Source organism: Apiospora marii (genome assembly GCF_038362585.1).
Source record: "Apiospora marii strain CBS 49790 chromosome Unknown utg000007l_segment0_segment0, whole genome shotgun sequence".
In the NCBI taxonomy this organism is placed as follows: domain Eukaryota; kingdom Fungi; phylum Ascomycota; class Sordariomycetes; order Amphisphaeriales; family Apiosporaceae; genus Apiospora; species Apiospora marii.
This window is the reverse complement of record NW_027117379.1, coordinates 777,384-805,001: the sequence shown is the minus strand read 5'-3', so window position 1 is coordinate 805,001 and position 27,618 is coordinate 777,384. Positions and strand designations below refer to the sequence as shown.

Below are 27,618 nucleotides of genomic sequence, written 5' to 3'. Positions count from 1 at the left end.
GTATGAGTAAGTGTAATAATCAAGGATACATGGGTGCCGTCAGTAGACAATACGATTCATCCCAGCGGTCCAATCACTTGCCGGGCATCCCATATAGGCAGCAAGGCAGGATTTCAAGTCGAGGTCAACAAACATGAAAGACACGCTTGGTTATTAGAGGAGTGCATTTATGACAACAGCGCTCAATATTTACTGATATGAATGGGTGACCAAAATAATCGCTTATTCCTCCTGGTACGAAATCTTCCTCATCTCGCCTAAACGTTGCCGGGCAGCGTTCAGCGAGTTCTCCAGCTGCAGAATCTCGACCTAGTGAAGCAATTGTGTTAGTAACAGTAAAGAAGGGGGAAACCATGAAACCCGGGCGATAACGTACCTGTTGCTCCATTTCCCGCACCTTGAACTCGTGCGCGCCGAGCTTGGAATAATCCACCTGGTCCTCCTCCTGGCTGCGGTCCTTGATAAGGGCCTGCACCTGGCGGACGAGGGAGCGGCAGGCGGCGCCGACGGCCTTGCTTGCCTGCTCGAGACTCTCCTGGGACTTGCTCATGAAGCCGGCCTTGACACGGCTGGCGGCGACAAGCTGGGCGGTCGAGGCCGCCACGTCGTTCGATGCGACGATGAGTTGTTCGGGGCTGTTGCGGCCGGACAGGACGCCGTCTGCCGTCTCGATGAGTGTGTTCGTCGACGTGGCCACAGCCTTGGCGGCCGAGATCAAACCCTCGGTCCACCGGTTGTTCTTCTTGTAGAAGGCCGTCGCCGTCGAGGAACCACGTCCGGCTTGCACGATCTCCTGTTGCGTAGCGGTGGCCGCCTTGATGAGCTGGGCAATGGCGTTTGTAATCGCCAAGGCAGCGTCGAGAATGGTGTCGTTGACCTTGAGCTCGTACGTGGAGAAGCCATCGCGAGGCTTATTTCGCAACTTGGCAAGTCGAGCAGCAGCAGCAGCAATGGCATCTGCAGCTTTGGTAAGCTCGGAGTCCACCAGATCGGCGATGTCTCCTTTGTTGTTAGTCAGACGGCCAGCAAGGGGCGCGAAAGTCTCGACGAGCTTGTTCAGCTTCTGAAGGTTCATTTGAACATCGTTATTGCTGTTGATGACAACATCAGTCTTCTGCATGGGATCCATTCCCTCCAGGCGGAAGCTTTGCAGGCAACGGAAGAACTTGACAGTAGAGAGGGCGGCCTGGCGCGCGCCGTTCATCAAGGCATCGCCCTTCTTCTCCTCAGATGCCAGTCGGGTAAGACCCTTGGTGTTGCTGCACACATCGGCTGCTGCCCCAGAGTAAACATTGATCGCCTTGATCAGATCAGCGTGTGTTGCGTTGGGGCCGTCCGCAATGAAGTTGTTGAAGGCTGTGGCAAACTCCGTGGCGCTCGCCGATGCCTTTTCAATCTGCGACAAGACATAGGCCGGGGACGCATTTTGGTTCCCAGCTTGCATGGTAGAATCCAGCTCGTACAGAGCATCGTCGACACGTGCAACACCGGCTTGCAGCACCGAATCGATGATCTCATTAATCTTGTCCAGGTTGGCCATGATAAGCGCATCAATCTGTCCGTCAAGGACTTGGTCTTCATCACCCTGGTTGAGCTTGAGTTCGTTCAGCTCGATCAAAGTCTGGTCCATGCCAGCCTTGTAGACCTCAAGCTCCTCCTCCTTTTCACGGAGCAGTGCTTCGAGGTCGGAGTCGCCATCGCGCAGCTTGTTCGAAGCTTCATCCAAAGCTCGCTGCTTGGTGCGCAAGGCCTCCTCCAGATCTGACATCTCCCGGTTGTACTTGGACAGCATGGTCGAAAGCTCGTTACCCTTTTGACGCTCGAGGTTGTCAGCACGGTCATTGGCCATACGCAGCTCTCTCTTGAGCTTCTCGAGCTCGTCTTTGTTGCTTCCAGTGAGACGGTCCTTGTCATGCATGGCGCGGTCTCTTTCCCGGATCATATCTGCCAACTCCAAGTTCTTGGTCTTGATCTCACGCTCCAGCTTCTCCCGCTTGTCAATAGCCTCCTGCGCTGATGCAGCCTTAAGCTGAACGGATTTGAATTTCTGAAGGAGATCCAAGTGCTCTTGGCGCAGCTGTGAGTACAGCTTTGCCAGGGCCTCATACTTGGTTCTCCACGTGTTGACCTGCTCCTGTAGTGCGCGAATCTGATCGTCCTTACTACCAATCTGTTGGCCGTAGCTGTTTTGGATCTGGGCCAGCTCGTTCTCCAAGCCCTTGACACGCTGATCGTACTGCTGGAGCATGAGCTGATCACGCTCGTACTGCGCGCGCGCATTCAAGTTCTCTTGCTCCAGCTCGGCGAGTCTGCCTTGCGTCTGCCACTGAGCTTGTTGCTGCATTAACGCTTCCTGCTCTCGTTGTTGCTGCTCTGCCAGACGTCGCTGCTGCTCTTCGAAATCTCGCTGGGCTTGCATTTGCGCCTGCTGCTGTGCGTAGAGCGCATGTTGCTGTTGTTCCTGCAGAACCCTCTGCTGCTCCTCGTATTCCTTGTTCTGCCTATCCAACTCTCCTTGCCAGAACTCAGCGATCTCGGCCGGCTCCTCCGTCTTGGGCGGAGCAGGTGGCGTCGGCTGTCTCTCGATCTCTCGCTTGGGCCTAGATGGCAAAGCCGAATCGTCTTCGGCCAGCAAGTTCGGAGGATCCTGCGGCAACTTGGGGATCGTGATGAGGCTGGTCAAGTATCGTAGGTTGGAGCATTCGTAGTAGAACTTGACTAATCGGTAATGCTGAGCGTTATAGCGCTCGCGGAGCGGTTCCAAAGCGTCGTTGTCGCCCGTCGTGGAGTGCATGGCGCGCAACATGCTGGTAATGAACTTATAGATACCATAGCTCTCCTGCACCAACGCTACCAGTGCTGAGATTCTGCACTCGTTGTTGCCCACGTTGCGGAAGTGTGAGAAAATCAGCTTCTGGAACTGTTCGATCTTGTCTTGAAGGGCCATCAGGTCGGTGATGGCCTCGTAGCCTTCGTTCGGATCGTTGATAACCTTCAAACTAACATACTCTTCGTACTCGAACGTTCCGTTGAACTCGGGGTGCTGCTGGTGGAAAGACAGTTTCGCTAGGAGGAAGTAGACATATTCGCGAATCAACGGGCCGTATCCTCGGACGCCCTCTCCGCCCATGGATCGGTTCAAGCTGTCTATCCAGCCACGGTTGGCCATGGCTTCGCGCAGCGATACGGGGTGTCCCTCCTGCAGGACCCTGTGGATGGTGATCAAGGCCTTGAACGTCTGGACCTCATCGGCCATAATCGGCTGCCTAGTCGTAGCACACCAGTCAGCTACGGCTAGCAAGCAAGCATACCGGTGAGGGGGTTTACATACACCTTCATGCCAGCCCAGAAGGACTGGGAACTCTTATGGTCCCATGTGTAAACAATGCAGCTTCGCACATGCTTTCGCTTCGGGGCGGTCTCGTCATTGTTGGTGGCTTTCTTTATGTTGATAGCCAGCTCGGCTTCGGACCTGTACACGTCGTTATGGTCAGCGGAGGACATCATGGTGTTGACATGTCTGGGCAGTAGCAGACTGGGCAACAACTGCTATGTTGCGATTTGGTGACTGTTCGTTCGGGTCATACGCACTTCGTGTGATCCAGGCTTCGACTAGCCATGGTGGGCGATGGTTGCACAGCAGTGAGGAGTAGTAGAGCGAGGCAACCAGAAAAGACGGCGAGTTGCAAAGGCTACAGCTTGGAAAAGGCCCAATTCATCCCACCGTAAGACCCAACTGCAAGTTCAATTGTACACTGGAAGAAACACTTCCCAACCCCTTACAACATTGGTATAAACCAGAAACGAACGGTAAGTGCAGTGTTGAAATGAAATATTTGGGCGTTGATTTGTTATAATCGTCTGTGATACAAGGCAACGTCAGCCTTCTTACGAATCTGGGACGAGACGATTGACGACTGGCTAATGGAGCTCCAGGTTGCGCATGCGCCGAGCAGTTTTGGGAGGCAAGACTGACGCAGTCTGAGCCCAATTGGCAGCGACGGGTCTTGGCAGAGTTCGTCCACTCAGTCGCCAAATTAACCCCCTATTGGGTCCCATGGGATTATCATTAGGCCTCTACATTCTCCCGCCAGAGCTGCTGGCTGGCCGGAGCTCGAGCGGAAGGAGGGGGGTACGCAGGCACTTACCTAACCCGGCTTACTGCATGTGCACTGGCACATTCCACTTGACGGGGTTAGTCGTGGTTAAGCTTGGTGTGTAATCTTGGCGCGCCCGCCATGAACAAATTCATAGTGGGAGGGCGGTACCTACAGTACTTGCATCTGAAGCTCCGAGTTGGTGGCAGAAATTCAATGACGGATTGGAGAGCTCCATCGTGAACGCCATAGCTGAATTACACAGCACCAACTCCATGGCATTCCGTTGACCACACGAACCTTTCTCGCCCGACGACAGCTGATGCTTCATCTCGAGATTTGAGCCTCTTGGCTCCTCGAAAATAACCATCCCAATCGACCCCCCGTGAACCCATTTACAAAAAACCTGCGAAGCAAGCAAACCGACAAGATGCGCGCGACACCGGGCCTCCTGTACAAGGGCTTCTTCGGCCGCAGTCTGGACGAGTTCAAGCGCCTGTCCAACATCGCGCTGAAGATGGAAGGGATCAAGGGCCCCTCGGGCCCCCTGCCGCTGCACGCCTTTGACAGCCCGAGCGACGTAGGCGACTGCAAGCTCATGTGCGACGTGGACATCGGCGGCTACTCCAAGGCGTCGCTAGACTGGGTGCCGGCGGCACAACAGCAGCAGCATGAATTTTCCCTCCCCGAGAGCCCCGCCAAGCCGCGACCGCACACCCCCACGCCCGCGCACGCGCGCTTCCACGGCAGCATCTCGACGGCGCTGCCGCCGCACCGCCCAGACATCCAGCGGTCCGGGTTCGCGGCGTGGCGGACGCTCGACCGGCCCCCGACGGTCTTCGGGCGCGCCGTCTGGGACATCGACATGTACACGTACCTGGCCCTGCGGGTCAAGTCGGACGGGCGGGCGTACTTTGTCAACGTGCAGACCGAGTCGGTGGTGCCCTCGGACCTGCACCAACACCGCTTGTTCGCGCAGCGGCCCGGCGAGTGGGAGACGGTCCTTGTCAAGTGGAACGACTTCGTCCGCACCAACCACGGCTTCGTCGTCGAGCCCCAGACCGAGATGCTGCGCCAGAAGGTCAAGAGCATCGGCATCGGCCTGACGGACCGTGTGCCGGGTCCCTTCGAGCTGTGCATCCAGGGCATGTGGGCAACCAACGACCCTAACGAGGCAGACAACCATGAAGAAGAGTCCCAAGCTGCAAGCGACGGCGCGGGACAGCTAAAAACCAAATCTGGAAAGAATATCAAATGGAGCGAGGACTGAGGCAATCTGGTATCAACCAACCTCACATATCACACAGTAAACAAGTAGGACCCCTTCGAGGAAGGGTCTCCGTGTTTCCTAAACCGAGCCAGAGAAAAAAGGATGCGACTAAAGCATATCTGGTATTGGACACTATGGATTCATAGTTTGTAGCGTGCCCGTCCTTGGACTACCAATGAGACGGGAGGCTCATGATTTCTGTACATTATCACAGAAGACAAGCTAGTTCATATGGACTTCTTGTGTAAAATATATAACTAAGGTTCTCCCTCAGTCTTTCAGAAGCGCCGCATCTCTTCTGAGGGCTAAGTAGGCCGCGGCCAGATCATTCGCCAACTGGTTCTCACCAGAAATCTTCATAATAGTGGCTCTCTTGGCCATCATCTCGCACTGCTTACTGATATCCTCCATGCTGGAATAATGGTTGAAAGCCTTCTCAATCGCTTCGGACGCCTTCGTCATGTATTCCCTCCTCTTATGAGACTTGGCTGGCATGGTGCCTGCCATCCCCATGTATGCATCGCCGAGGAACGAGTAGAGCTTGGCCGTCATGGCTGAGTTCTCACACTCGAGGCTTCGGGGTAGAACTGCCATCAGGAGCTGGATAGCCGGCTCAAAGTCACCCAGAGAATTGAGAATATTGGCGACGGCTCCAATGGCGGGCCAGAGGTACGGGATTAGGCGGGCACGCCACGCTACATTGGCGGCACGGACTGCTATGGTGAAACCCTTCTGCGGGCGTCCACAACGGTCTAGTAGCTCAGCTTTTATGAGCAGAAGTCGTACTCGGAGAGCAATATCCTTGTTCTCGTCTCGTAATTCGGAAACCAGCCCCTCGACTTTGGCAAAAGCTTCTTCGAGATTGCCGCGTCGGATGAGACACTCGATATGCAGGCTATCAATAACAAAGGCCAAATCCGGCTCGAGATCTTCGTCTTTTGATTGTAAAAGCTGCGAAAGAAGGCGCTCGGCGCCATCAAGGCTATTGCGGTGTAAGTCGCGACGTAGCTTGATGATACCCCTGAATTTGTGCCAGTACTGGTTGGGCTTCCAGGCCCTGAGGGAGTTGGGGTTCATCTTCTCCAACTTCTCCAGAGCTTCGTCGTATTTTCCCTTGAGTGCAAGCATCGAAGCTTGGCGGCAGGTCACTTTCAGCTCGTCGTCGAAGATTGTGTGCCTCGCATGGCATCGAAGAAAGATCTCGCAAGTGGTTGACGACAGATACGAGATTCCAAGTCTGTCCCATAGCGCAATACTAAGAGCCAGCTGGTTTCCCATTGCGCTTTTCATATTCCTCTCGACCAGGATCTGAGAACTGCGCACCATATGCTCAAGAGCCGTGGCAATGCTCTCACCATTGGACAAGGTCATTTTCGCCTCACTCACGAGTGCGGAGCTCCAGAGCGTCCACATGCCCGTCTCTTTCGCTTTGCTTCTAAGGAACGCCAATGACTCCTTTCCTGTGCCCAACATGCTATTCGATTCGAGCTCTCTAGTCACCTCGGGATGTGCTCGGCCAAAGTGGAAGAGCCAATTTAATGCGAAGTTCAGGCAGGTGATGTCACGGTTCTCGCGAGCGGTAGAGACCGTCTCGAGCATAGCGGATACGGCTTCCTTGTAGCAGCCGAAATCCGCCTGCAGGACCGCAAGATTCATTAAGGCGTATTGGTAGAATAGCCGATCTCGATGTTGCATTGTATAGTCGAAGTATTTGTGCAGATAGTCAAAGGATGTCGAATAATCCCCTGCCCGCCAAGCATCCAGGTAACTAGTAAATATCTTAGTTGACGTCCTGAGGTGTAGAAGATTCATGGTGACAAACCTAAGGTAGTGCGACAAACTCGGCACCATGTAACTATCGTTCAGCAGGTCTTGGAATTGATGGTGTATCTCTTGGGGGATGCGGTTGCCATATTCTAAATTCGTTAGTTCCCTACAACGGTATACGTTGGGTCATATCTTACTTTGCATCTGCTCAATCTGGAACTCCAGAAGCTTCTCTATGTCATCCGTACTGACAGGCAAGGTCGAGCTTGGATCGTCTCGGAGCATGTCACCATAAGCAACAGAAGCAACGGCTTCCACGTCACAGCCCCACGTGACCTCGCCTTCCAGAAGTACATGGTCGAAACTCAGACGCTGGAAACTAGGGGTTTTCTTCCGGTAAAAGGCGGCCGTAGTCTGGCGATACTTGACGAAGTCCTTCCACAGCTCGAGAGCGTCGTGGAACCGAAGTCTGGTGAACTCCAGCCGCGCCCTTCGTATGAATGCCCCAAACGGAGAGTTACGGGAAAGCAGTATGACCTCCGGGCCGGGGGTGTGACACCCAGTTCCGTATCGCGCCGGAGCTCCTCTTTGGTCTTGACGAGCAGCTCGGACCGCCGCTCGAAGAACTCATGAAGGGCATCCAGCGAGTTGATCTTCCATAACTTGTCGAGGAAAACATACCACAGGCTGCGGCCAGGCATCCCTGAGGCCGCCGTGTGTGGGCTCAGGACTTTTTCAAAGTCCGCAATGGAGATGACCAGGCTGACCGTACGCTCGGCCTTCTCCCACCGACCTGCCCCATTGGCGGGTTGACCTGAGATATCACGGTCTATCAAGTGTGAAGTGATAAAGGAGAGCACATCGACGATAGAAGCGGTAGGGACAGCCTTGTCGACATACAGCTCAATCAGAGCTAGAAGGCCTATTTTGGCCGGCGTAAGGAACCGTGACATGCTGTTGAGTTTCTGCGGCGAATGGCAGGTTGAAATCCTAAGTGACTGGTAGGTAGCGGTCGTTTACCATGACACGATCCATGCACATGTCCATGAGCAGCCACTTGCACCTACAAGGGTGTAGTACAAATAGTAGGTTAGCAATTGGCACCACCTCAACCAAGTTGCCCGGCCACCTTCACCTCGACGACAAAGAATTGAACCGCCCGCTTCAGCAACACAAGGCAGAAAGCCTCAAAGTTGGTAAAACGCAAGACCAACAGCGTTTGTATTGTGCCTTCGCCACGTAGTTGAGGTATCTGGATGGTCGTTGCATTAAAGTGATGCACAAAGCGCGTTCTTGCTTAACGCGAAAAGGCAATAGGCCCTCTTAGACGCATAGATCATCACGTGAGTGGCTATTCGCTCCTCAACTGGGATACTTACTTGCATATTGCTGCCTAACCAAATATCTACCATTCTGGCTTTGCCCGCCTTTCTTCATATTTCAACAGCCAGTTACTTTGCCTAATTAAATATTACCACATACAGTTCGCCAGACTCGCTCTTTCCTTCTTGATCTCTGACGACTACTGGAGGCGTTGCAGCCATTTACGCAGTGCATTACCCGATAACAAATGGGCGGTTGGCCCTTTCTGCAGACGCTTTCCACATCTGGGGCTGAACACAATATTATGCATTCCTTATAACCATTCCATATATCACGACTAGCACGCTGTATCTCACGCAAATCTGCTGTACCACAAGTGCTTCTTGGTATTGGTCTACTCTATTCTGTCAATGCAGTGTCTCGGAAGTATCAGGCTTCCACTCAGGCTTGAGAGGAGACTGCACATACTCGCTAGGCCTCCATCTCCTGCCTATCAACCAATCAAACTAGATAACTCCCCTAGAAGTCGTACGGTTGTATACCGCATTCATATCCTACCATGTACTGTGTGCCCAAATGCCACCTAAAGGTGGCCCCTGAAACGATATTCAGCATCAACCGAATCCGGTATCATTACCAGGCGGTGTTCACCAAACAGCTGTGTCACGGCTCCTGTGAAGGGACCATCAAGTTCAGCCAGATCTAATTCCAATCAACAGCCTTCATCACGACGCAGGCCTGTTCCGAATGGGTGTCCTTGACGTGATCGCCTGGCCGCAACCGCAAATCCTTCAAGACGCCATTGCAGTAATCCAACCGGAGATTGTCGGCTGCATCGAATCGAGGTCTTCCCTTCTATCGGACTGTTAGCTTGTCATTTTGCAGAAAGTCTAGAAGAGGTTCATTAATAATTACCAGAATGCCGCGGTTATGGATTTGGTAGTCGGCTTGGCTGTCCCAAACCTAACCATTGCAAGTTCAGTAAGCTGCTCAGTTTCTTTCTGTCTGCAGTGCCGGGATTACGAACCTTCATGTACCGTACCATCCAGTAGTCCTCACCAAGGTCCTGGGAGATCTCCTTTGAGTGCAACTTTTGTTTGTCAGCGATGCTAAGTAGAGCCGGTTTCGAGAAGGCTCACCTCCGGATCTCTCATGCCGTCTTCATCATCTTGAGGCTAATGGCATGACAGTCAGTAATTGTAGCTAGCGGGTTCATGTTCTGAGGGGATGGCCACCTTAGGTACCTTGCCAACGGATTTCTTGGCTTTTTTGTACTTGCGATAGTACTTTCTCCAGATAGGATGTATGGTCTGAGGCAACATGACCTCGAGAGGACCCTCTTCCTCGTCGGGTTCTTCGGCGTTCTCGTGCACGCGGTAACGGCGGACAGTTGTCAAGTCCGGCTGGGCTCGGTTGCAGAGGAATTGGCGCCAGGAACTGCCCTTCTCCATCAGGACAGGAGTCTGGTGGGTGCAGTAGGTGCGCCACGGGCTCTTACCATCCTCGTCTGGGATGCAGAGCTCGTAGGTATGGCTGCTCAGTTCAACACGCGTCATCCAGCCGTAAGTCAAGCCACACGAGTTGCCAGGAAGCTGCCACCATTCCTTCTGCGCCCGGGTGTTCCTGCCCCAAGATTTGGCTACCTTCCGAATGGAGGGAAGCATCGCGCCTGTCTTGCGGAGACGGTCCTTGCATGTCTTGATGAGAGAGTTTTTGCTTCCGACATGCTTCTTCACCAGGCGGTATCTCTTCTCTAGCTCACGATATGCGTTCTTTGTCTCATTGTAGTGCTTGGTGAAGCCCACGCGGGCGTCGTCGATGCCTGCAGGGAAATACGCCTCGCGCAAAACCTGGGCCCCCACGCCAAAGTCTTCTTCGTAGTAGTTCGAGATGAGGTCAACCCAAGGCAACAGCTTGCCATTCTTCTTGTTCATATCTGCGAAATCTGGGACGCGTTCCATGCTCACAGCTTGGCGATGAAGTGGCCAGGCCGAGCCGAAGACAACTCTCCAGTGCCAGATGAGGCCGCATTGTCTTGTGAGAAAACCATGCCAGAAACGCGTCTCGATCAGCAAGAGAACAAGCTCTGTCTGATAACCGGAGAACTGCATGACCTCACGTTTGGACGTGCCAAACCACTCGGGAATCTGCTGGTCGATATCTGTCAGACTGCTGACAAGATGCTGGAAATCTGATAGCAGTAAGTAAACATTTGGGGTAATAATATAGGCCTTCCAGTGAAGTAAAAAGACTCACCATACGCGGAGAATGGAGTCACTGTCGTCCAGCCATTGGATACATCATCGGCAAGTGACAAGACATCGGCGGCGGCGAGGTCATGCTTGGCAGTGATGCTTTCAGCCACCATCGCCAACAGGTGCTCCTTGGTGTCAGCCATTATCACGGTTTGAGCGATTGCAGCTTTTTGGGAACGAGATGGATGATAGCAAGTTCTCAAGTGGTGGCAAAAGGGAAGTAGCTTTGATTGGAACGCGGTGATCCTAGGGGTACTTAAAAAAACAATCATCCGCTGGAACAATCACCATCCGCGTACCATCCACACCAAATCACTTGAAGCTGAAATCTCCTGCCACCTATTCTGGCATTTTGATTGGCCAATTGATATGCCCATAGTACATTGCAGTAGCTAAGCTTCAGGTGCTCTTATCGATCTGGAAAACCACCTCTTCTCCTGACCGACACACCTCAATCATCTTTTCAGTCAACTGAGCTCCCTTCATCTCAGTCAACTGAGCTCCCTTCTTTTCAGTCGACTGGATTTTCCTTCATCTCAGTTAATTGAATTTCCTACTTTCAGTTGAACTGGTTTGGAACTTCAACCCCCATCTGCTTTCTTGCCTTCTCATCATCAACACCTCCACACCGATTCCATCTCGGCGTTTCTTCCATTGACATTCCTACTCATCATCATCATCATCGAAACCACCACGCCGATTACATCTCGGTGTTTCCTCCATCATCATTGTACTTGCCTCCACGTCCATTCTACTGTTCACCCTACATACACACTTGACGCAATCAACATCAGTTCACTCGCATCATCTGCCTTGATCCAACAATGGCTGACTATTGGAACCAACACCCTGCTGCTGGCCAGCAGAGTAACCCTCGATTCATTCATCTCCAGAAGACTTGGGAGCGACTGGAGCAACAGCTTAGCCTGTTCTGCCAGGTAATCACCTTTGTCCCTGGCGTTTACGAGACCTTGGACGTCCCTACTCGAGACTTCTTGAAGCACAAGATGGAGTAAGTGATGATGCAACCTTCATCTAATCGGACTTGATCGACGCTGACTTGTTTATTTTTAGAGTCAAGTACGATTGCGATGCCTTCTACGTTGCTGATGGTAGACTGATTGGACGCGTCTTCCTTGCTCCCGCTTCTGCCGTTGACAATGAGTGGATGACCATGTGTTACCCCAACCAGGGCCAGCTGCCCGTCGTCATTGACCAGGGAACCGTCTCCGCTCCTGGAGCACCCAGCATGATGACCAACCAGAGCCAGCACCTTGACCAGATGATCCAAAAGTCGGTTCATCAGGCTGTCCAGCAGGCCATGCAGCAATCGTTCCAGCATCTCTCCGTCTCAAGCCCCCAGACGTCTCCCCAGAAGCTGGGCAGTGGTTCTGGCAACCACGATGGCTACGACGGTTCGCCGAAGAAGCGAAAGCTTGAGCTGTCACCCAAGGTCACCGTCTCCCCTTACAAGGCCGACCTTCCCAAGACGCCTCCTACCCAGACGCAAGGCCAGGGCTAGTTCCCCGAGTCTGCTATTGGTGGTAGCACTGGCTATCGCGGGGACGACGACGAGATCTACAGCGACGTTGCCGTCGTTGATACCGGATCGAAGTACCGCAAGAAGACCTACGCATCTGGTGGCCCTCGCCCTCCCAACTCGTTCATGCTGTACCGCAAGCACGTGCAGAAGGAGGTCACCGTCCAGAACCCTGGCACGAAGAATTCCGAGATCTGTAAGCATTCCAAACACCTATTTGCCCTTGCATACATCAACGCGTGAATCCAAGCAGCTAAGGCTAACCGATTCGTGAACAGCTAAGATCATCGGCATGCAATGGCGCAACCTCCCTGAGGAAGAGAAGGAGTACTGGCAGGACCGGCAGAAGGAGGCTGCCATCGAGCACAGCAAGATGTATCCCAACTACCGATACACCCCCAAGCACAAGTCCGAGAAGGATGTTGACAAGACGCCTATCAAGGGCAAGGGCAAGAGTGTCCCGAAGAAGCTGCAAATCGACACCGCTTCTCAGTCTTCCTCTCAGTCATCTTACGAGCTCCCGCCCTCTCCCCCGTGGGATAAGATTATGTTTGGGGAGCCTATCCAGCCGGAGCAGTCGTCGTCGGATCAGTTGGCAGCACCATCGGGCCCCAGTGAGGCATTCTTCGACCAGGCCATGAGTGCAGACGCTTCCGCTGCTTATCCTACTCCCCAATGACACCAAGAAGGACCTTGCTAACGTCACCGGTGACGTTCCCGCTGACGGTGCTGCCCAGAATGCCGAAGTCTACAATGGCGTTTTCACTTTCGGCACCAATTCTGGCAATGGCGGCAACGAGCAGTTCGGGGAGGGCGAGTGGGCTTTTGGCTACATCGACATCGACGCTGCTATGCAGGATTTTGACTTCGACGTCTAGACGTCCAGAGCTTGCCGGTGGATATGTGACAGGATGGCGTTTTTATGTAGAGTAGGAAGTTTTTCAGTGTTCTTGAGACAAAGCGATACGAGAGAAAGCTTTTAGGGGATCTTGAGATACAGCGATACGAGGAATCATTTGGCATTCTTGAGACAAATCAATAGGTAGTTGAATACACAGCGCTACCATAAACAACCATGCAGTGTTTCTCCCCGTCGTGTAGTTAATTCCTGGTATAAGACCCTCCTCACATTGATGTAAGTTCTGATAGTGGGGCTCTGACGATTTAGGTCGTTTATTCACATTTTCGTCCTTGTAGCCCGCCAGCAACCTACCTGTGTTCAAGAAAAGCGCCCAATATCACTTACACATTCCAAAAGTGAAGAAACTTGTTTCAGAAAGGCTGGTTTGTAAGGCCCCCGGACAGTCGTATAAACGATAGCAAAGCTGTGAGCCATCCCCGACGAGAGAGTTCGTCCAAAGCAACAAAATGGCGGGGTCTACCATCAGCGACGACTTCGCGGCCCGCAAGCGCAAGATCCTGGCCCAGCTCGCCGTGCCCGACGCCGAGTACACGGACGCGAGCCCCAAGGGCACCGTGGACGCCGGGATCCGGGACCTGATCGACGAGCTCAACGGGCTGGACGGGTTCGTGACCACGAGCAGCTGCGGCGGGCGGGTCAGTGTCTTCGTCGAGGGCGTCAAGAAGAAGAATGGCACAACTAAAGCAGCTGACGGCGGCGAGGAGATGGACGGAGGTGGTGGCGGTGGTAATGAGGCGGAGGCGAGATCGGCCGGGATGACCTTGGCGGCTGCGGGGGGTAAGGGCGGCGGTGGCAATTGGTTGTTTGTGTCTCATGACCCGGTGCCCATCACGGGTGACCAGATGGACCTGGAGGACGTCCTTGGATTGAAGAATACCCGTGACGAGGTACACGATGAGGGATCATCGTTGAAGGGGGAATCTTCTTCGAGACTCATCCACTTCAAATTCGAGCCCATGGTAAGCAAGCACCCGAATAACCAAGGAGATGGTGAACCCCCAGACGTGAGAGTGTATTCCTAGTTGCTTTGATTTTTGTCGAACTAGAGACAAAATTGCATTTTCTACATATGCCACTATGACGCCTTTCCCTTCCTCGATGCCACATCTTTCCGAGAATGCCCTTGCTAACCCAACCCCAGATCCTACACGTCCTCACCGCATCCCCAGCCCACGCCCAGCTCCTCCTCCGCTGCGGCCTCCAAGCCGGCTTCCGCGAGAGCGGCGCCATCAACCTGACCGCCCCAGCAACAGCCGCCGGGACAGAGGCGGCGACGCCCACGCCCATGGTCGCGATCCGCTGCATGGGCCTGACCTTCGAGTCCCTAGTCGGAGTGAAGGAGGGCGACAACGTCCAATGCACCGTAACCCCGGCGTACCTACGAACGCTGGTGAACATCGGCAACGAGCGGTTCGCCGAGAACACGCGGAGGATCCAGCGGTTCCGGAGCGCCGTGCTGGAGGCCGTGGCCGCCCCCGCCTCGTCCGGCCCCAAGATCAAGGGGGACGGGTCGGTATGGGAGGATGCCCAGGCGCGACGGGAGAGGAAAAAGGCCGAGGGGTTGAAGAGGAAGGAGGCGCTGCAGAACCAGCAGATCCACGACCAATTCCTGGAACACACCGTAGCAGCAGGAGACGATGGTGATGTAGACTTAACTCTGAATACAGCTTTCACATGAACCTATCGATTGATACACACATGCCCCGACTTCTCTCATAAATGTAATCAACACACTCACACTTACAATGAAATATGTAGCAGCCGAGCCGAGCTCCATTCTCCAGAGCCCAACTCATTCTCTCTATAAGATATTTTTACAGGAAGGCCCGGATTATTCAAGGGGTTTTGCTGGGGTTGGAGCCTCGTACCATCCATCACCCGCTCAACCCTGCTCTCGTTTGACGAATCCCCTATCCTCGCCATCTGCCGAACCTCATTCCCCATCAACCCTCTCCCGTTGATCATCTCCCCTTTATCGCACGACCCGGTCGACCCACTCCTTCTCCAGCCGGCGCACCTCCTCCCGGAAGTTCTCGACCTCCTGCCAGCAGTTGAGCGGGCGGCGGTCGTTGTCGCGCAGGCACTCGAGCACGCCCGCGCGCGCGCGCTCGACGCTGTCGGGCAGCACGCGCAGCTGTTTCCGCTTGTCCAGCCGCGTGCGCAGGGCCTCGACCTCCTTGGACACCGTGTGGCGGTTCTTGCCGTCCGTCTCCTCCTGCAGCTTCTTCTCGTCCTCCGCCGAGGCCTTCTGGTACGCCGCCTTCAGGGCCGCGCTCTCGCCCTTCTCCAGCTTCTTCAGCTCCTCGGTCACGCGGGCCTGCACGGCGAGCTCGAGGGTCTGGGCGCGGGAGACGTCGCTCTGCTGGGGTGGGAATGGTTCGAATGGTTAGTTACTTGGGCTATTATGGTAACGGTTTCTCTCGAGTGAAGTGCGAGTTGTAGATTTTGATCCCAATGTCCCCGACTGGGTACGAATCAGGTTGCTATAGCATTGGGGCTCGAAGAAGACGGGGTGGTGTTGTATAGCTAGAGGGTATTGTGTAGTGGACATGTTCGTACCTCGCTGTTGCCTTGAAGGCGCTCGACAACATCCTGCGATACACCTACGGGACCGGTGCTGCAGGCATAGGTTAGCATATATGCGCGCGGTCGTCTTGGCCATGTTCGGGCCATGGGGGGAAGACCAACGGTTTCCAGACATGTGCAGAAGACTGGCCATCGACGGCCTTGGAGGAGCTCGCGCCCATGATGTGTGTGCGGTCGTCAATTGGGATGTGTCTGGGCCGGCCGGGGAGGAAGACTCGACGTCTGTCTATCGTCTAATTCGCGGGTTTTTGGTGATGCAGTTTTTGGAGGCGCAGAGAGCTCCAAGTCACTCAATCAGTCAATTGGAATCTAATGTTTCCTAGCTTTGGCGGAGCGGTTATTTCCGAGGCTCAAGCACGGCAGCCACTGGACCTTGGGATTTTATTGTGGGACCCATCAGCGGCACCTTCTCTGTCTGACGCAATGTAGGCCCGGCTAACAAGAGGTAGCCGTCAGGTACCCGTCCACCATTGAATGCAGTTGCGTTTCTTCACTCCCGTCTACTGCACGCATAGTTCTGTCATATCTTACGATTGGCTATGATCAAGAAACGGATTGTACAGTATTGCTTGCTAAATGGGGTCATTTCAAGAAGTCAAAAGATGGAATTGGCAGATACAGATATTGTATGTTTCCGTTAGTGCCTCTATCCCTACCACTCAAGCACGATACTATCCCACATGAACCCCCGCCATGTCGTGTTACTCGTGACCTCGAACCGGATCTCATTGTCCCCCTTCTTCAAGACCACCCCCGCGTCGAACGGGAACTCAAAGTAGCGCCACTCGCCCGCCGTCGTGGCCGAGCGGTAGAGGGACGGGTCGTTTAGCAACCCCGGAGCGGCGCCGCTCGTCAGGTTCCCGATGATCACGTCGTTGGCCCAGATACGGGAGCTGGCCCCGGTCGAGTAGCCTGCCAGGGACACGATCAGAGTAGCTTCCTTACTTTCGTTCTGCTCATCATTCCTCTTCTTCGAGCCCAGAGCCGCCGGCGACTCATCCAGGGAGAACGAGATGGCCCAGCTTCCCAGCTTCGACTGCCCGAAACACCAGTCCTCCGTGTTGGAAGTGCCGACCGTGAAGCGCAGGTCGGCCGGGCACTTGTCAACGAGGCCGTGCTCGTACGGCGCGCCGCCGTGGGCGAAGCCGTAGCTGGTGCGGTCGAAGTCGCCCACCTGGAAGATCTTGGTCCTGTTAGAGACCTGCCACGTCATTGTCTGGAGGTCTGTGGCCTCCCCCGCCACGACCACGACGTCCTCTTGTAAGTACGTCGTCGTCACGTCGGCCAGCTCGCTGCCATTAGACCAAGCCTGCAGCCCGTAGGCGGCGGCGCGGACGTCCCTGAACTCGAACCGGCCCTCGGCGTCCGCGTAGCCGGTGTAGTAGTAGTCCGAGCCCATGTCCAGCGCCGTCTTGGACTGGTTGTTGTCGCCCAGGAACACGGCGGCGCGGGCGGCGGGGCGGCCGTCCGACAGCCGGAGCCGGCCCTGGACGGAGCCGCGCTGGTGGTACGCCTCGTCCTCGAACCAGGCGTAGGGCCACGCGGCGAACTCGTCCCGGGCCCGCTGCGCCGCGTCCTCCCGCGACCCGTCGTTGAGGTACCACAGCCAGGGGCCCCACATCTTGCCCTCGGGGAACTCGTCGACGGCCGAGACTTGGAAATGTGTGCCGTGGATCATGTTGAGCTGTACCGCGTCACCGGTTTTGGACTCACGGTGAATCTAGATTGGTACATTAGTATAAGCAGATCAGAAGAAGCCTGCAATCCTCACCATAAGCTCCTGCTTGAGATGATTCCCGTTGTAGTAATCCTTGCCCGCGTTGACATACCAGCTGCCAAACCGCTCGCCATACACGCCGTAGTACGACTGCGTCCGAACCCAGCTGGTCAAGTCATACTTGGTAAGAAACCCGCCGCCGTCGGGGCTCCGCCACGTCTCGTCCTGGACCTTGTTCTCGGGCCGGTAGTCGCCCAGGGGCGGCAGCGCCTCGTCGCGCAGATCCGTCTTGCCGTGCGTGAAGGTGGCGTTGTCGAGCCGCCAGAGCGTGCGGAACTCGCCCAGCACCGGCAGGTCCCGGTTGACGAAGTACTGGTACGCGCCCGCCAGCCCGGCGAAGATGACCCAGTGCATGTCGCCCTCGCGCGCCGCGAACTTGACGTCGATGTAGGGCGCGCCCTCGTAGGTGCCCTCGTTGACGATGGAGGCCGTGGTCCAGTTCAGGTCGCTCTGCGCGCCGTCTGGGATGGGTTGGGTGAGAACAACGATCGAGGACTATTATCCCATCTGTATATAGCATGATAGACGGAGGAGGCGAGGGAGGGTAGACGCACTGTAGCTGACATAATGGCCTACAGCATCGCCCACGCAGTCGTGATCCTTGTAAAACAACTCAACGCCATACTGACGCCCCTGAGTCATATTCCAGACCGCGTTGCCAATAACCCATGTCTCGTTCCCGAGTTCCTGGAGAAAAGGGCCTGTCGGCGCCAACGAAGGCAGCGTGTGAGCGCGACTGGTGCTCAGCAACAGCGCCGTAATGGCGGCTGCGGCAGACGTAAACCACATTGCTGGTGATCTTTCCCGAGCGTTTCTCGTTGGCCTGACCACGAAGCGTGAAGCCTAGATATGCAAGAAGGCCAGTTCTTCGGGAAAGAAATACCATCTTCTGGTTGCTATATATTCCTCCCCAAGCAAGACCTCGCCGTTAAGGCTACTGGTACTGCAGCATACTACGCAAGGAATTACAATCATTCGTCCGGAAGCGATAGCCGACACTTTCACAACAAGGTCCAAAACGACCCTAAGTTCAGGTACAGGCTTCCCCGCATCGAACCTAAGAGAGCCAAGCATGTCGGGGCTCATCATGATATGTGGAAGAAATGCCCGGCTGTTTGGGACGCTACGTAAGGCCGGGGTTTGTGGGGCTCCGCATGCTGTTCGGTAAAATAACGTCCGGATTAGATCGCTTTAAATGTCACCGGGTATTGTTTATGTCTGCAATATGGAAATCATTCGTGGTATTATTGTCATCTTAGATGCTTTCTGTCTAGATGACGCTTGCATGCATATACATGTCCGCCTCTAGTCTAATTGTTGAGGGACTGTATCTTCTCTCCATCAAACGCCGGTCTCTCTGAAGCATGGCAAGTAGACTCTTGGTATGGTGTACACAGTTGAACCAAAGAAAACAAAAAACAAAAGGGGGTATAGGTTAAAAACATTACACAATAAGAACATATACACGTTTCGTGCCAAACGCGAGGGGGTAGGGTCCAAACAAGGGACTAATAAAACTGAACAAAAACCATGTTCATCATGATTGCTCAGCATGACCGCGAAGAGAGGTCGGGCCTTGGAATCCCGAAGACGACGGAGGTTTGACGTTTTGCATCTCCATATCTTGGCCATGAGCTCTGATGTCGCGAGTCTTTCGGTCCCCAAGTCGCTGATCTCCCTCTTCAAACAGGTTCTTGAACCGGTAATAGGTGGGCGGGCGAGGGCGGCAGAGGACTACAACCCAGTTTTTCCAAGCCTTGCCCTGGGTGAAGGCCCTGTAACGGTCTTTCTTGAGGAACTTATGAGAGTTGAGGAACTCTCGGGTCGTCTCGCCCCTGGCCATAAGGAAGAAGTGGTAGCCCATGAGAGCTGCTGGGTACAAAGTTGCAATGATGCCATAGATGAACATGGCGAAGGGCACTCGAAAAGTGTCGATGGCAGTTCCAACAGATACCTTCTCTTGAGAAGCATATACTAGAACATGAGCGAGCGATGCTCCAATAAGGTATACTCCGAGGAGAGTGGTTGCGGTAACAAAGGTAAAAAAGTAGCGATAGTTGCGACGACCAACACAGTTGTTTAGCCAAACGCAGTGATGGTCCTGGGTTTCGACACAGTTGTCGCATAATCGGCAATGGTGAGCACGGGGCGGCCGCCAGATATTGCAGGTTTTGCAGTACTTCGTAGGCACCTCCATCGCTGCGGTGCTGGACTCAGCCGACTTAATCAAAGTCCAGTCGTTCATGGGAGGTGCCAGGCGTAGCGGGTCTTCATCGTCCTCGGGAGGAGGGAACTTGTGCAGGTTACGCGGCAAGATCTGGGTTTCACTGTCAGTTCCATGTCCATATGGAAGCTCATCTGGGGCTTAGTAAACTTACTCCTGGGTCTGAAGCTGATGCATGCACGAAGGACGACATGCTGATGTAGAAAATATAGGCAAAGACAAGAGGAACTGCTGGCGATACGTTGTTCCACAGCCAGGGAGCAGAAAAGATGAAGAACAGAACGGCGGGGATCACGACAAGCGAGCCTGTAGCAATGTTGATGGGCCGGTGATGGGTGTTCTGTAGCCGACCACCCATTGCGAATACCGTATTTCCTTCAAAATACTCATGGTTTCGACCGAGCTTCGGGTGCCTCTCCTTTGTAGATGGCTTGGTAGGTCGCTCTGCTACAGGAAAGGGAGTCAGCTGAGGTGACGACGCACCAGACGAGAGCTTCTCTGCACCGGGCATACTGCGGTTTTGTGGTATGCTGGCACCGTCCCCCTTGTTTGGCAGCATGAAGCCTGACCGGAAAGACCGTGGCGACTTCCCCGGCGTTGGCAAGTTCGCACCGTTCTTGTAACCCTGGCTTTTATCAACATCCAGGCTAAGACCCTTGTCCTCAGCCTTTTTCCGCTGTAAAGGGCGTACACTCTCGCTAAGACTAGCAGCGGGATAGTGATCCTGAGTGGGGCTGGTGTTTGCAGTTACCCTGTCGTATGTTTCGCCCTCGGTTGCATCAGTCCCCCTGGATGGGGGTAGCTGGTGCTGCCCCTCTTCCTCGTTCGTGATTTGGTGAGACAGCTGGCTAAGTCTCGCGGGGTTTGCCGTTACGTCGTGTGGTTGTATTACGCTGGTTCGGTTCTCAGCAGTAGTTTCATTGTTGGTCAGACGTGGCTGTTGGCTGGTGGTCGTCGAAGGCCGGGACGCCCCTCGCTGTGCCTGCAGCCTGGAAGAGCTCATAGGATGAAAGAAAGCATGCGAAGTTAAAGATGGAACGTGGCTTCTGCTTGCAGAGCTCATCGGCCGAGCACTGGCGCCAGATCCCGTCACACTGTTACTGATGCTCCCTCTCTGGTAACCAAGGCGATGTGGTCCTGACTGCGACCAACCATTCCTGGAATTGCCGGTTCTTGCGGTATCAGGTCGAGACTCGGACGCAATCCCGCTTCTTCGGTTGAGGCTTGTACCGGCCCGCATTTGCTCGGCAGCGTGTGCATCACCGTCTTCGGATGCGATGTCTGTCATACGGGACGAGACGATGCTGGGAGGGCCCGCAGGAAAGCGCGGCATAGGAGCAATATCGTCGTCGCCCGCTTGCGGCCATTCCGGCCGCTCGTGCGGCTCGTTTGATGTCATAGTTCTGATTGCAACAGAATGAGGTTCGGGTATATGTTGGCCAAGTAGCACAGGAAACTCAACAGCATCTGCTGCCGGTTACTGGCATGCCGTCTCGAGCGGGTTTGGGAGCGTCACACAATAGGCTCCAGTCGGTATCACCGAAGGGTCGTGTCGCAAACGTTTGCAGCGTCGCCTTTCGTAAGAACTACCACCTCATCAAAATGGACCCAACTTCATCCGATTTGATCTACAGTCTGATGTTTGCAGATGATGTAGAGCGAGAGAATCAATGTGCCTTGTTGCGAGGGAGGCAGGTTTGTATTAGGGCGCTCGAGGTGCTGTTGGCCGCCGGGTTTGAAAGTGGTGGTTGGGGGCGTGGTAAGCCGTAGAGAGCGTGGTTGATTGACCGAGATGGCTGCTTCGATCTGCGCAGCAGAAACGAGAGTCGGGGTCGTCTCGTAGTAGCAGTAGTAGTACCGGGTAGTACACACCGAAGCGGATGGGTTGGTGGTTGTGATGATTAAGAACTATGCGTTGGGACTGGGGAGAATGAGTGAATAGAAGAAGAAAGCAAAGGCGTGCATGAGCGAAGCCAAGTCCACGATGGGAGGAAATGCCTGGCTATTCTTCAGCTCATTAGGCGATTGATTGATGAGCACGGCACGAGATGCAAGGCAGGCAATCAAGCACAGGCAGGGAAGGTGCAGTGAGACGAGAAATCACCTTAAGGGGCACGAGCGTCTTATTGGCAGGTGTCGTGGTGGTGGTGGTCTTGGTGCTTGGTTCGCCAATGCGCAGAATCTAAGCACGCACAACACACCACTCGGCACTACAGCAAGCACTACAACTATGTACGGCGCCTCCATCTGCTACATAAGATCCATCCCTACCTGTCATTATGTCAAGTGCTGCATATGAAGAAGTACGACTGCAGTACGGTGCTCAAAGGCTGAGCTGGTAGAGACCAAGACAATGAGTATAGGAATGGCAACGCATAGTTACGTAGCCATGAGCAATTCCGACACCCGACGAACGATCTACCAAGCAGCCGGATACACGTTTGAAACTCGACACCAGAAGCAAGCAAGAAGCAAGGCGCTTTTGCGACAGCCAGCAGTAGCAGTGGCAGCCAGTTTGCATCAGAGAGCCAATGTCTTTTGAGTGGGCTCAATTTCGACATGCAGCAAACGCGCAGGGGTGGGTGGAATGGGCCATCCCGATCTGAGCTTAATGCACTCCAACACGGACCCTCTTCTCTGCACTAGCAACAGAGCGCCGGCAAAGACTGGATGAACAATTCCAGCCTTGGGTGGGAATTGCCCAGCATAGCCACAGCCACAACTGAGAGCCACAAGAGCCACGGCTGACGGCCTTACGGGTAAGCAGTCTTCTGGTCAGCCACGAAGGAAGCAAAGAAGCCCCCACCTACAGCCGAGAACCTTAAGCCCATTGGCCAATGGTCCATAGCTTGTTGCAAATGATCGAACCACCGTCCTTTTGTGACATCCTCAGTTATTACCTTCCTTTGACGAAACCTGCCCAAACAGCCGCGAGCCACCCGAGACGACTCCCCCCGACAACCACCACAGAAATCCTTCAACATGGCCTCCATGATCGCCCGCCGGGCTTTCTCTACCAGCACTCGCCGCCTGGCTCAGGTTGATGCCAACCTCAAGGCCGAGACCAAGCGCAACCCCGAGCTCTACGTGCGTCATATCCCGTCGAAAACATGCGATTGCCAATCCACCGGCCGATGCTCTCCGCAAGGGCCTTCGGGCTCACCGGCGCGGGCAGTTGGCGACTTGCTGTCTGGACATATTCGCTGACTGGTGGGAAACAGATTCTCGGAGGTGTCATGTGTGCTGCTCTCGGCGGTGCCGGTCTTTACTTCGGTACGCATCATGCGAATTCTTGATCTCCCAGCTGAATTAACGGGGGGCGCGTGCTAATGCAACTGCTTCTTAAAAGGCCGAACCCCCACCAAGTCCACATCTGAGGCCCCCGTCAACATGTCCAAGGAGGCCATGCCCTGGGAGACTGGCTCCGAGGCCGGCAAGTACCAATACCACCCTGGCGGCGACCCTGCGAATGCTCCCAAGGACGCTCCCAGCGCCGTCAACGTTGTCGTTGTTCCCGACGTCGATCTCCCCAAGGTAGGTGCCATCTTAATTTCCGTGAAGGAGCTCGTCGCTTGCGAAATTCTCGGTTTAGTAAGAACTCGGATAGCTGACCAGATACTGCAGCGCCTGCACGACAAGTACAACAAATGGGGCAAGGACGGCTACTAAACACTCGAAGCAGAGTAGTTGAGTGAGTTGGTATCCTGGCATGCGACACTAGAAGACGCGACAGCATTGTCCCTTTGTATATACATAAACATCCGAATTCGGCATTACATCAATGGAGAGAAGGGTCCGTTTAGAAATCGAATCTAACGTAATGTTGCCTGGTGAGGTTTGATCCCGTTCTAAGAATGAATTGCTGTCTGTCTTTTTTTGCAACCGTTGTTTCTCTCTAGAGTTACAACTTCTCCGTGTATAGGGACAGTTATCGTGGTGTTTGGAACCCCGACACTCTATTGTGGGAAGTTTAGACGAGGCTGCCATCCGTAGAGACAGGCGACATCGGATATTGTCACATTATTGGCTGGCTGGTGTCGTCTGCAAGTGAGTCTCTCCGTGTTTATACGCCTTGGACGTAATGTTTCTATATGATTTAACCATACATCGTGTCGTGGTCTGTTGTATGCAACTGTAATAGGCAAGCTATGCCTACACTTAGCTGGGTATTTTGGTTATACTTATTAAATATATCTGGCATGGGCAACACTGCCGCTGAGTGAACTCCTCATTGCCTGAAGTCTAGGTCAGCATCTGAGTCCCAAATATGTCTCTTGATATGCCATCAAAGTTGATGTAACAGCATGGGCTCTTTTGGTCGGTATAGCTGGCAGAGACAAAAGAGCACTTGCTACTCGTCCAACGCAAGCGTGCGAGTTGGGCGGCAACCCAACGACACCAGGGAGATTAGAACAGAAGTGGCAAACCATATCAGTCTCTATTACGATATACATATAAGAGTCCAACTGTATGACCCTTCATGAAATAACACTTGATCGATGATTAATAGACACAAATCCAGTGGTGAAGTGACACAGACATGCTCAACATCTAGGCCAGTCCGGCCGCCTCAAGAATGCCCCGACCTTAGCAGCTCCCTCAGATGGACCCCCGAGAACATCTCATCATTGACCACACCATCGTCTGCACTGGCTATACTGGCCGTAATTTGCTTATGGAGATGATCATGAAGAGAGAGAGAGAGAGAGAGCAGTGTCAACGTGCTGTGTAACAGGTTACACTACCCGCATATTGTCGGAAAGTTGGCTGCTAAGCTTTCCTTCTTTCTTTTCTTTGCAATATGAGCTTCCAATAACCCAACAACAGAAATACCTTACACTGAGTATTATCGATTTTCTGCTGTCGGTCCCTGAGAAGGCAGATCCGGCGAGGGAGCCATGGTATACAGGGTGGGGACAAATGGGTGATGGACAGACCGCGCACGGGCCATTCCGCTTACATTTACTGTCCGCGGAAAGTCGCGACTTGATTGCAAGGTTGGCCTCCAGTAGCTTCAACTTGCGACAAACCATAGATATTCAGCAACCACAGTATCTCATAGATCTCATCCAATCATACATGACTAAACAATTGGATACAAGGTCGTGATGGCGCCGAATGTAAGAAGGCTTCACATACTTTCGAGATAGTTGCATTAACCCAATTGCCTGCAGTTTCGGACCAATACTCAGACGCGACGAGGCGCCAGAGGCGCATACGTCGAACACGACGACTTTGAAGGTATGCGCGTTCGACCTACATCTAATCCCATCGCAGGGCTGACTCTCGTCTCGCAGGACTCCCCGTCCGACAATGGCGTCAGGAGTGGATAAGCGTCGCGCCCCCTCCGCCGGCCGAAACCACCCAAAAGAGCGACATCTGGGATGTTGAACTGCCCCATGGCATGCCCAAGGATTCTCAGCTCCTGCCACAACACACCCAAGAGCTCCTCCGAGCCGCAAGGTCCGGACGACTATACAAGCGACCCGCGCCCGTTGAGGAAGAGGATGCCGATGCCGATGCTGCCCCCGAGAAGGCCGAGAAGAAAGAGGAAGACCAGAGCACCAAGGGCTTCATGATCAAGGCGTGGAAGCAAATCCCTCGCACTTCGGAAGGATCAACTGTGTCCCACCTCGCTAAGAGAAGAAAGAACACCGTGACGTTGTCTTCGAGCTTACCTGCAGGGCTCACGTCCGGCCCGACGGTAACCAAGGCCACTGTTCGTCGCGTCGATGCTGCTGGAAACCCCTATACGCAGGAGGTCACTTTGGCCGAGGGTCAACCTGTGGATGGCGAAATCATCTCGACAACGGTGGTTCCAGCACCAAACACAAACGTGAACCCAGACGGCACCGCGGCTCCGACACCAGTCAAGCGACGACCTCCACCTCCCAAAAGGAAACCTAAGGGACCTGGCAGGGGACGCAAGAAGAAGCTGCCGCTTCCCGCAAGTACGCGACCGGAACCTTCAGGTGTACCTGGCGCGGTGCCTGCTGATGGCCCTAAGCCAGAAACCGCAGGAGCTGATGTAAGTCAAAGTATAAACCTTGTGGCAATGCAGCGAAACTAATGGTTTTATAGGTCGTTAAGAAGGACGGAACGAATGACGAGCAAAACGAACACAAGAATCAAGACACGGAAATGGGTGAGGCAGATGACGACGACGATGGCAGCGACGACGGCGAAGATGGTGAAGAGGGTGGCGATGACGAGGAGGGTGAACTTCCGGATACTGCAAACGGCACGCCAGCAGCCCAGGACAAGGAAAGCAGTGTCGACCAAGACATGAAGAACTCGCCCTCTGTTGAACCGCCAGTTATTACTGCACCACCCATCGACCCTGATGCCATGGACATATCTGCGCCTGAAGAGCCTCTATCAGCCGCCACTATCCCACCGCTGCAACCCCCATCACATCTGATGGCGTCCCGCCTGGAGGGAAGTCCATTGAAGAACGTCTTGTCGATTCCCTCGCCGACCGAGGCCGCCCCAGCACAACCACCTCCTGTGAGCCCACCTGCGGCAGCGTCAACCACGGAGGAGCGTCCAGTATCACCCCCAACAGAAACGAAATCGGACCCCATACCAGCTCCTGTCGAATCGGTAGAGAAACCTCTGGAGCAGCCCGTGGTGCCTACTGAGCAGCCTGATATCAAACACGATGAGAGCGCAGAACCCCAACCCTCGGCCGACGTGACTATGATGGACTTCACAACGACCACTACGGACCCTGCTGCTGGGCCTGAAACTACCGCAGAAGCTACTGCAGAGGCTGTATCAGAAGTTTTATCGGAAACCGTTGCGGAAGCCTTACCAGAGCTCGCACCAGAGGCTGCGCCGGAAGTTGCGCCGGAGGCTGTTTCTGAGGCACTCCCTGACGCCGCACCGGAAGCTGCACCGGAAGCTGTGACTGAAGCTACGCTGGAAGCTGCGTCTGAAATCATGCCCGAAGGTGTATCTGACACTGTCCTTGAAGACGTGGCTGAGGCCATACCCGAAGCCGCACCTGAGGTCATTACTGAGTCCGCGTCTGAGGTTGTGCCAGCTGCAGAACCGCCGTCAGGGATGGAAGGGATTGAAATTGAGACGAGTTTTGAAATACCGCGAGTTTCAGAGAGCAATGCATCACCGCCCAAAGAAACACCGGCAGACCCTACTCCTGAACAGGAACCCGTTAAAGCACCGGAAGACGTCAAGCAACAAAGCCCCTCTGAGGCCCCACAAACTTCCGAGGATCCCAAGCTTGACATCGAGCCTCTCCCGACGGTATCGGAACAAACCATGCCAACAGAGCCGGTATCAGCAGGTACATCCGAGCAGCCACTACCTGCTGCTGAACCCCAGCAGCAAATTTCCGAACCTGTAGCTCCTGTTCCAGAGGCTCAGGCTGAGGAGCCAGCCACCTCATTGCCACCATTGAATCCTGTGCAGACTTCAGAACTTGTTCAGGATTTGCAGGCGCCAACGAATGAGCCCGCTAGCCCCGACTTGCTAGGTGGTCTCGAAGCGGTGCTGGATAGTCACCGCAGCGACTCCAAAGAACTCCCGGGTAGCGAGCAGCCGTCCGCCGAGGCAACGGCAGAAGCGGAACCCACAGTGCCTTCAGATCTGGTGCCAACGGGCCAGCCTGAGCCTGTAGCGCCAGTCGAGGCTCCGGTCGAAGTCCCGGTCGAGGTTCCAATCGAGTCTTCCGTCGTCGAAACTCTAGTCGAGGCTCCAGTTGATGCTCCAGAACAGACGACGGAAGAGGCTGCACCGGACGCCCCCGCGGCAGCGGCAGCAGAGACGGAGACGAAAACGGAGCCGGCGCAGGTCGAAGAAAAGACGGCGGAGCAGAAGCCTGATGATGCCAACTAG

The 27,618-nt window shown here is 54.4% G+C and overlaps 11 protein-coding genes across 11 annotated transcripts; 5 read left to right on the top strand and 6 right to left on the bottom strand.

The window, feature by feature from the left end:
• Positions 1 to 222: 222 nt before the first annotated feature.
• On the bottom strand, positions 223 to 3,507 carry PG985_010661 (uncharacterized protein; the record flags this gene model as incomplete). The annotated part of the gene is made up of 3 exons (XM_066830429.1): positions 223 to 309; positions 377 to 3,266; positions 3,332 to 3,507. The coding sequence occupies 3 exons, from the start codon at positions 3,505 to 3,507 to the stop codon at positions 223 to 225; spliced, it is 3,153 nt and encodes a 1,050-aa protein (XP_066681111.1).
• A 1,020-nt stretch (positions 3,508 to 4,527) lies between these two features.
• On the top strand, positions 4,528 to 5,367 carry PG985_010660 (uncharacterized protein; the record flags this gene model as incomplete). The annotated part of the gene is made up of 1 exon (XM_066830428.1): positions 4,528 to 5,367. One exon carries the CDS (start codon positions 4,528 to 4,530, stop codon positions 5,365 to 5,367), a length of 840 nt encoding a protein of 279 aa, XP_066681110.1.
• A 270-nt stretch (positions 5,368 to 5,637) lies between these two features.
• PG985_010659 (anaphase-promoting complex protein) lies at positions 5,638 to 8,087 on the bottom strand (the record flags this gene model as incomplete). Its single annotated transcript, XM_066830427.1, has 4 exons — positions 5,638 to 7,135; positions 7,190 to 7,283; positions 7,332 to 7,603; positions 7,672 to 8,087. 4 exons carry the CDS (start codon positions 8,085 to 8,087, stop codon positions 5,638 to 5,640), a joined length of 2,280 nt encoding a protein of 759 aa, XP_066681109.1.
• Positions 8,088 to 9,159: 1,072 nt separating this feature from the next.
• Positions 9,160 to 10,855, bottom strand: PG985_010658 (uncharacterized protein; the record flags this gene model as incomplete). The annotated part of the gene is made up of 6 exons (XM_066830426.1): positions 9,160 to 9,312; positions 9,373 to 9,420; positions 9,485 to 9,547; positions 9,597 to 9,632; positions 9,702 to 10,648; positions 10,714 to 10,855. The coding sequence occupies 6 exons, from the start codon at positions 10,853 to 10,855 to the stop codon at positions 9,160 to 9,162; spliced, it is 1,389 nt and encodes a 462-aa protein (XP_066681108.1).
• Positions 10,856 to 11,536: 681 nt separating this feature from the next.
• PG985_010657 (HMG box transcriptional regulator) lies at positions 11,537 to 12,931 on the top strand (the record flags this gene model as incomplete). Its single annotated transcript, XM_066830425.1, has 4 exons — positions 11,537 to 11,724; positions 11,787 to 12,233; positions 12,297 to 12,448; positions 12,531 to 12,931. The coding sequence occupies 4 exons, from the start codon at positions 11,537 to 11,539 to the stop codon at positions 12,929 to 12,931; spliced, it is 1,188 nt and encodes a 395-aa protein (XP_066681107.1).
• Positions 12,932 to 13,620: 689 nt separating this feature from the next.
• PG985_010656 (uncharacterized protein) lies at positions 13,621 to 14,852 on the top strand (the record flags this gene model as incomplete). Its single annotated transcript, XM_066830424.1, has 2 exons — positions 13,621 to 14,133; positions 14,316 to 14,852. The coding sequence occupies 2 exons, from the start codon at positions 13,621 to 13,623 to the stop codon at positions 14,850 to 14,852; spliced, it is 1,050 nt and encodes a 349-aa protein (XP_066681106.1).
• Positions 14,853 to 15,146: 294 nt separating this feature from the next.
• PG985_010655 (uncharacterized protein) lies at positions 15,147 to 15,921 on the bottom strand (the record flags this gene model as incomplete). Its single annotated transcript, XM_066830423.1, has 3 exons — positions 15,147 to 15,536; positions 15,734 to 15,791; positions 15,863 to 15,921. 3 exons carry the CDS (start codon positions 15,919 to 15,921, stop codon positions 15,147 to 15,149), a joined length of 507 nt encoding a protein of 168 aa, XP_066681105.1.
• A 491-nt stretch (positions 15,922 to 16,412) lies between these two features.
• PG985_010654 (uncharacterized protein) lies at positions 16,413 to 18,326 on the bottom strand (the record flags this gene model as incomplete). The annotated part of the gene is made up of 3 exons (XM_066830422.1): positions 16,413 to 17,480; positions 17,532 to 18,032; positions 18,114 to 18,326. The coding sequence occupies 3 exons, from the start codon at positions 18,324 to 18,326 to the stop codon at positions 16,413 to 16,415; spliced, it is 1,782 nt and encodes a 593-aa protein (XP_066681104.1).
• Positions 18,327 to 19,074: 748 nt separating this feature from the next.
• PG985_010653 (palmitoyltransferase ERF2) lies at positions 19,075 to 21,160 on the bottom strand (the record flags this gene model as incomplete). The annotated part of the gene is made up of 2 exons (XM_066830421.1): positions 19,075 to 19,854; positions 19,916 to 21,160. 2 exons carry the CDS (start codon positions 21,158 to 21,160, stop codon positions 19,075 to 19,077), a joined length of 2,025 nt encoding a protein of 674 aa, XP_066681103.1.
• Positions 21,161 to 22,743: 1,583 nt separating this feature from the next.
• Positions 22,744 to 23,430, top strand: PG985_010652 (uncharacterized protein; the record flags this gene model as incomplete). Its single annotated transcript, XM_066830420.1, has 4 exons — positions 22,744 to 22,848; positions 22,983 to 23,034; positions 23,111 to 23,295; positions 23,386 to 23,430. 4 exons carry the CDS (start codon positions 22,744 to 22,746, stop codon positions 23,428 to 23,430), a joined length of 387 nt encoding a protein of 128 aa, XP_066681102.1.
• A 1,439-nt stretch (positions 23,431 to 24,869) lies between these two features.
• On the top strand, positions 24,870 to 27,618 carry PG985_010651 (uncharacterized protein; the record flags this gene model as incomplete). Its single annotated transcript, XM_066830419.1, has 4 exons — positions 24,870 to 24,881; positions 24,936 to 25,002; positions 25,059 to 25,789; positions 25,843 to 27,618. The coding sequence occupies 4 exons, from the start codon at positions 24,870 to 24,872 to the stop codon at positions 27,616 to 27,618; spliced, it is 2,586 nt and encodes an 861-aa protein (XP_066681101.1).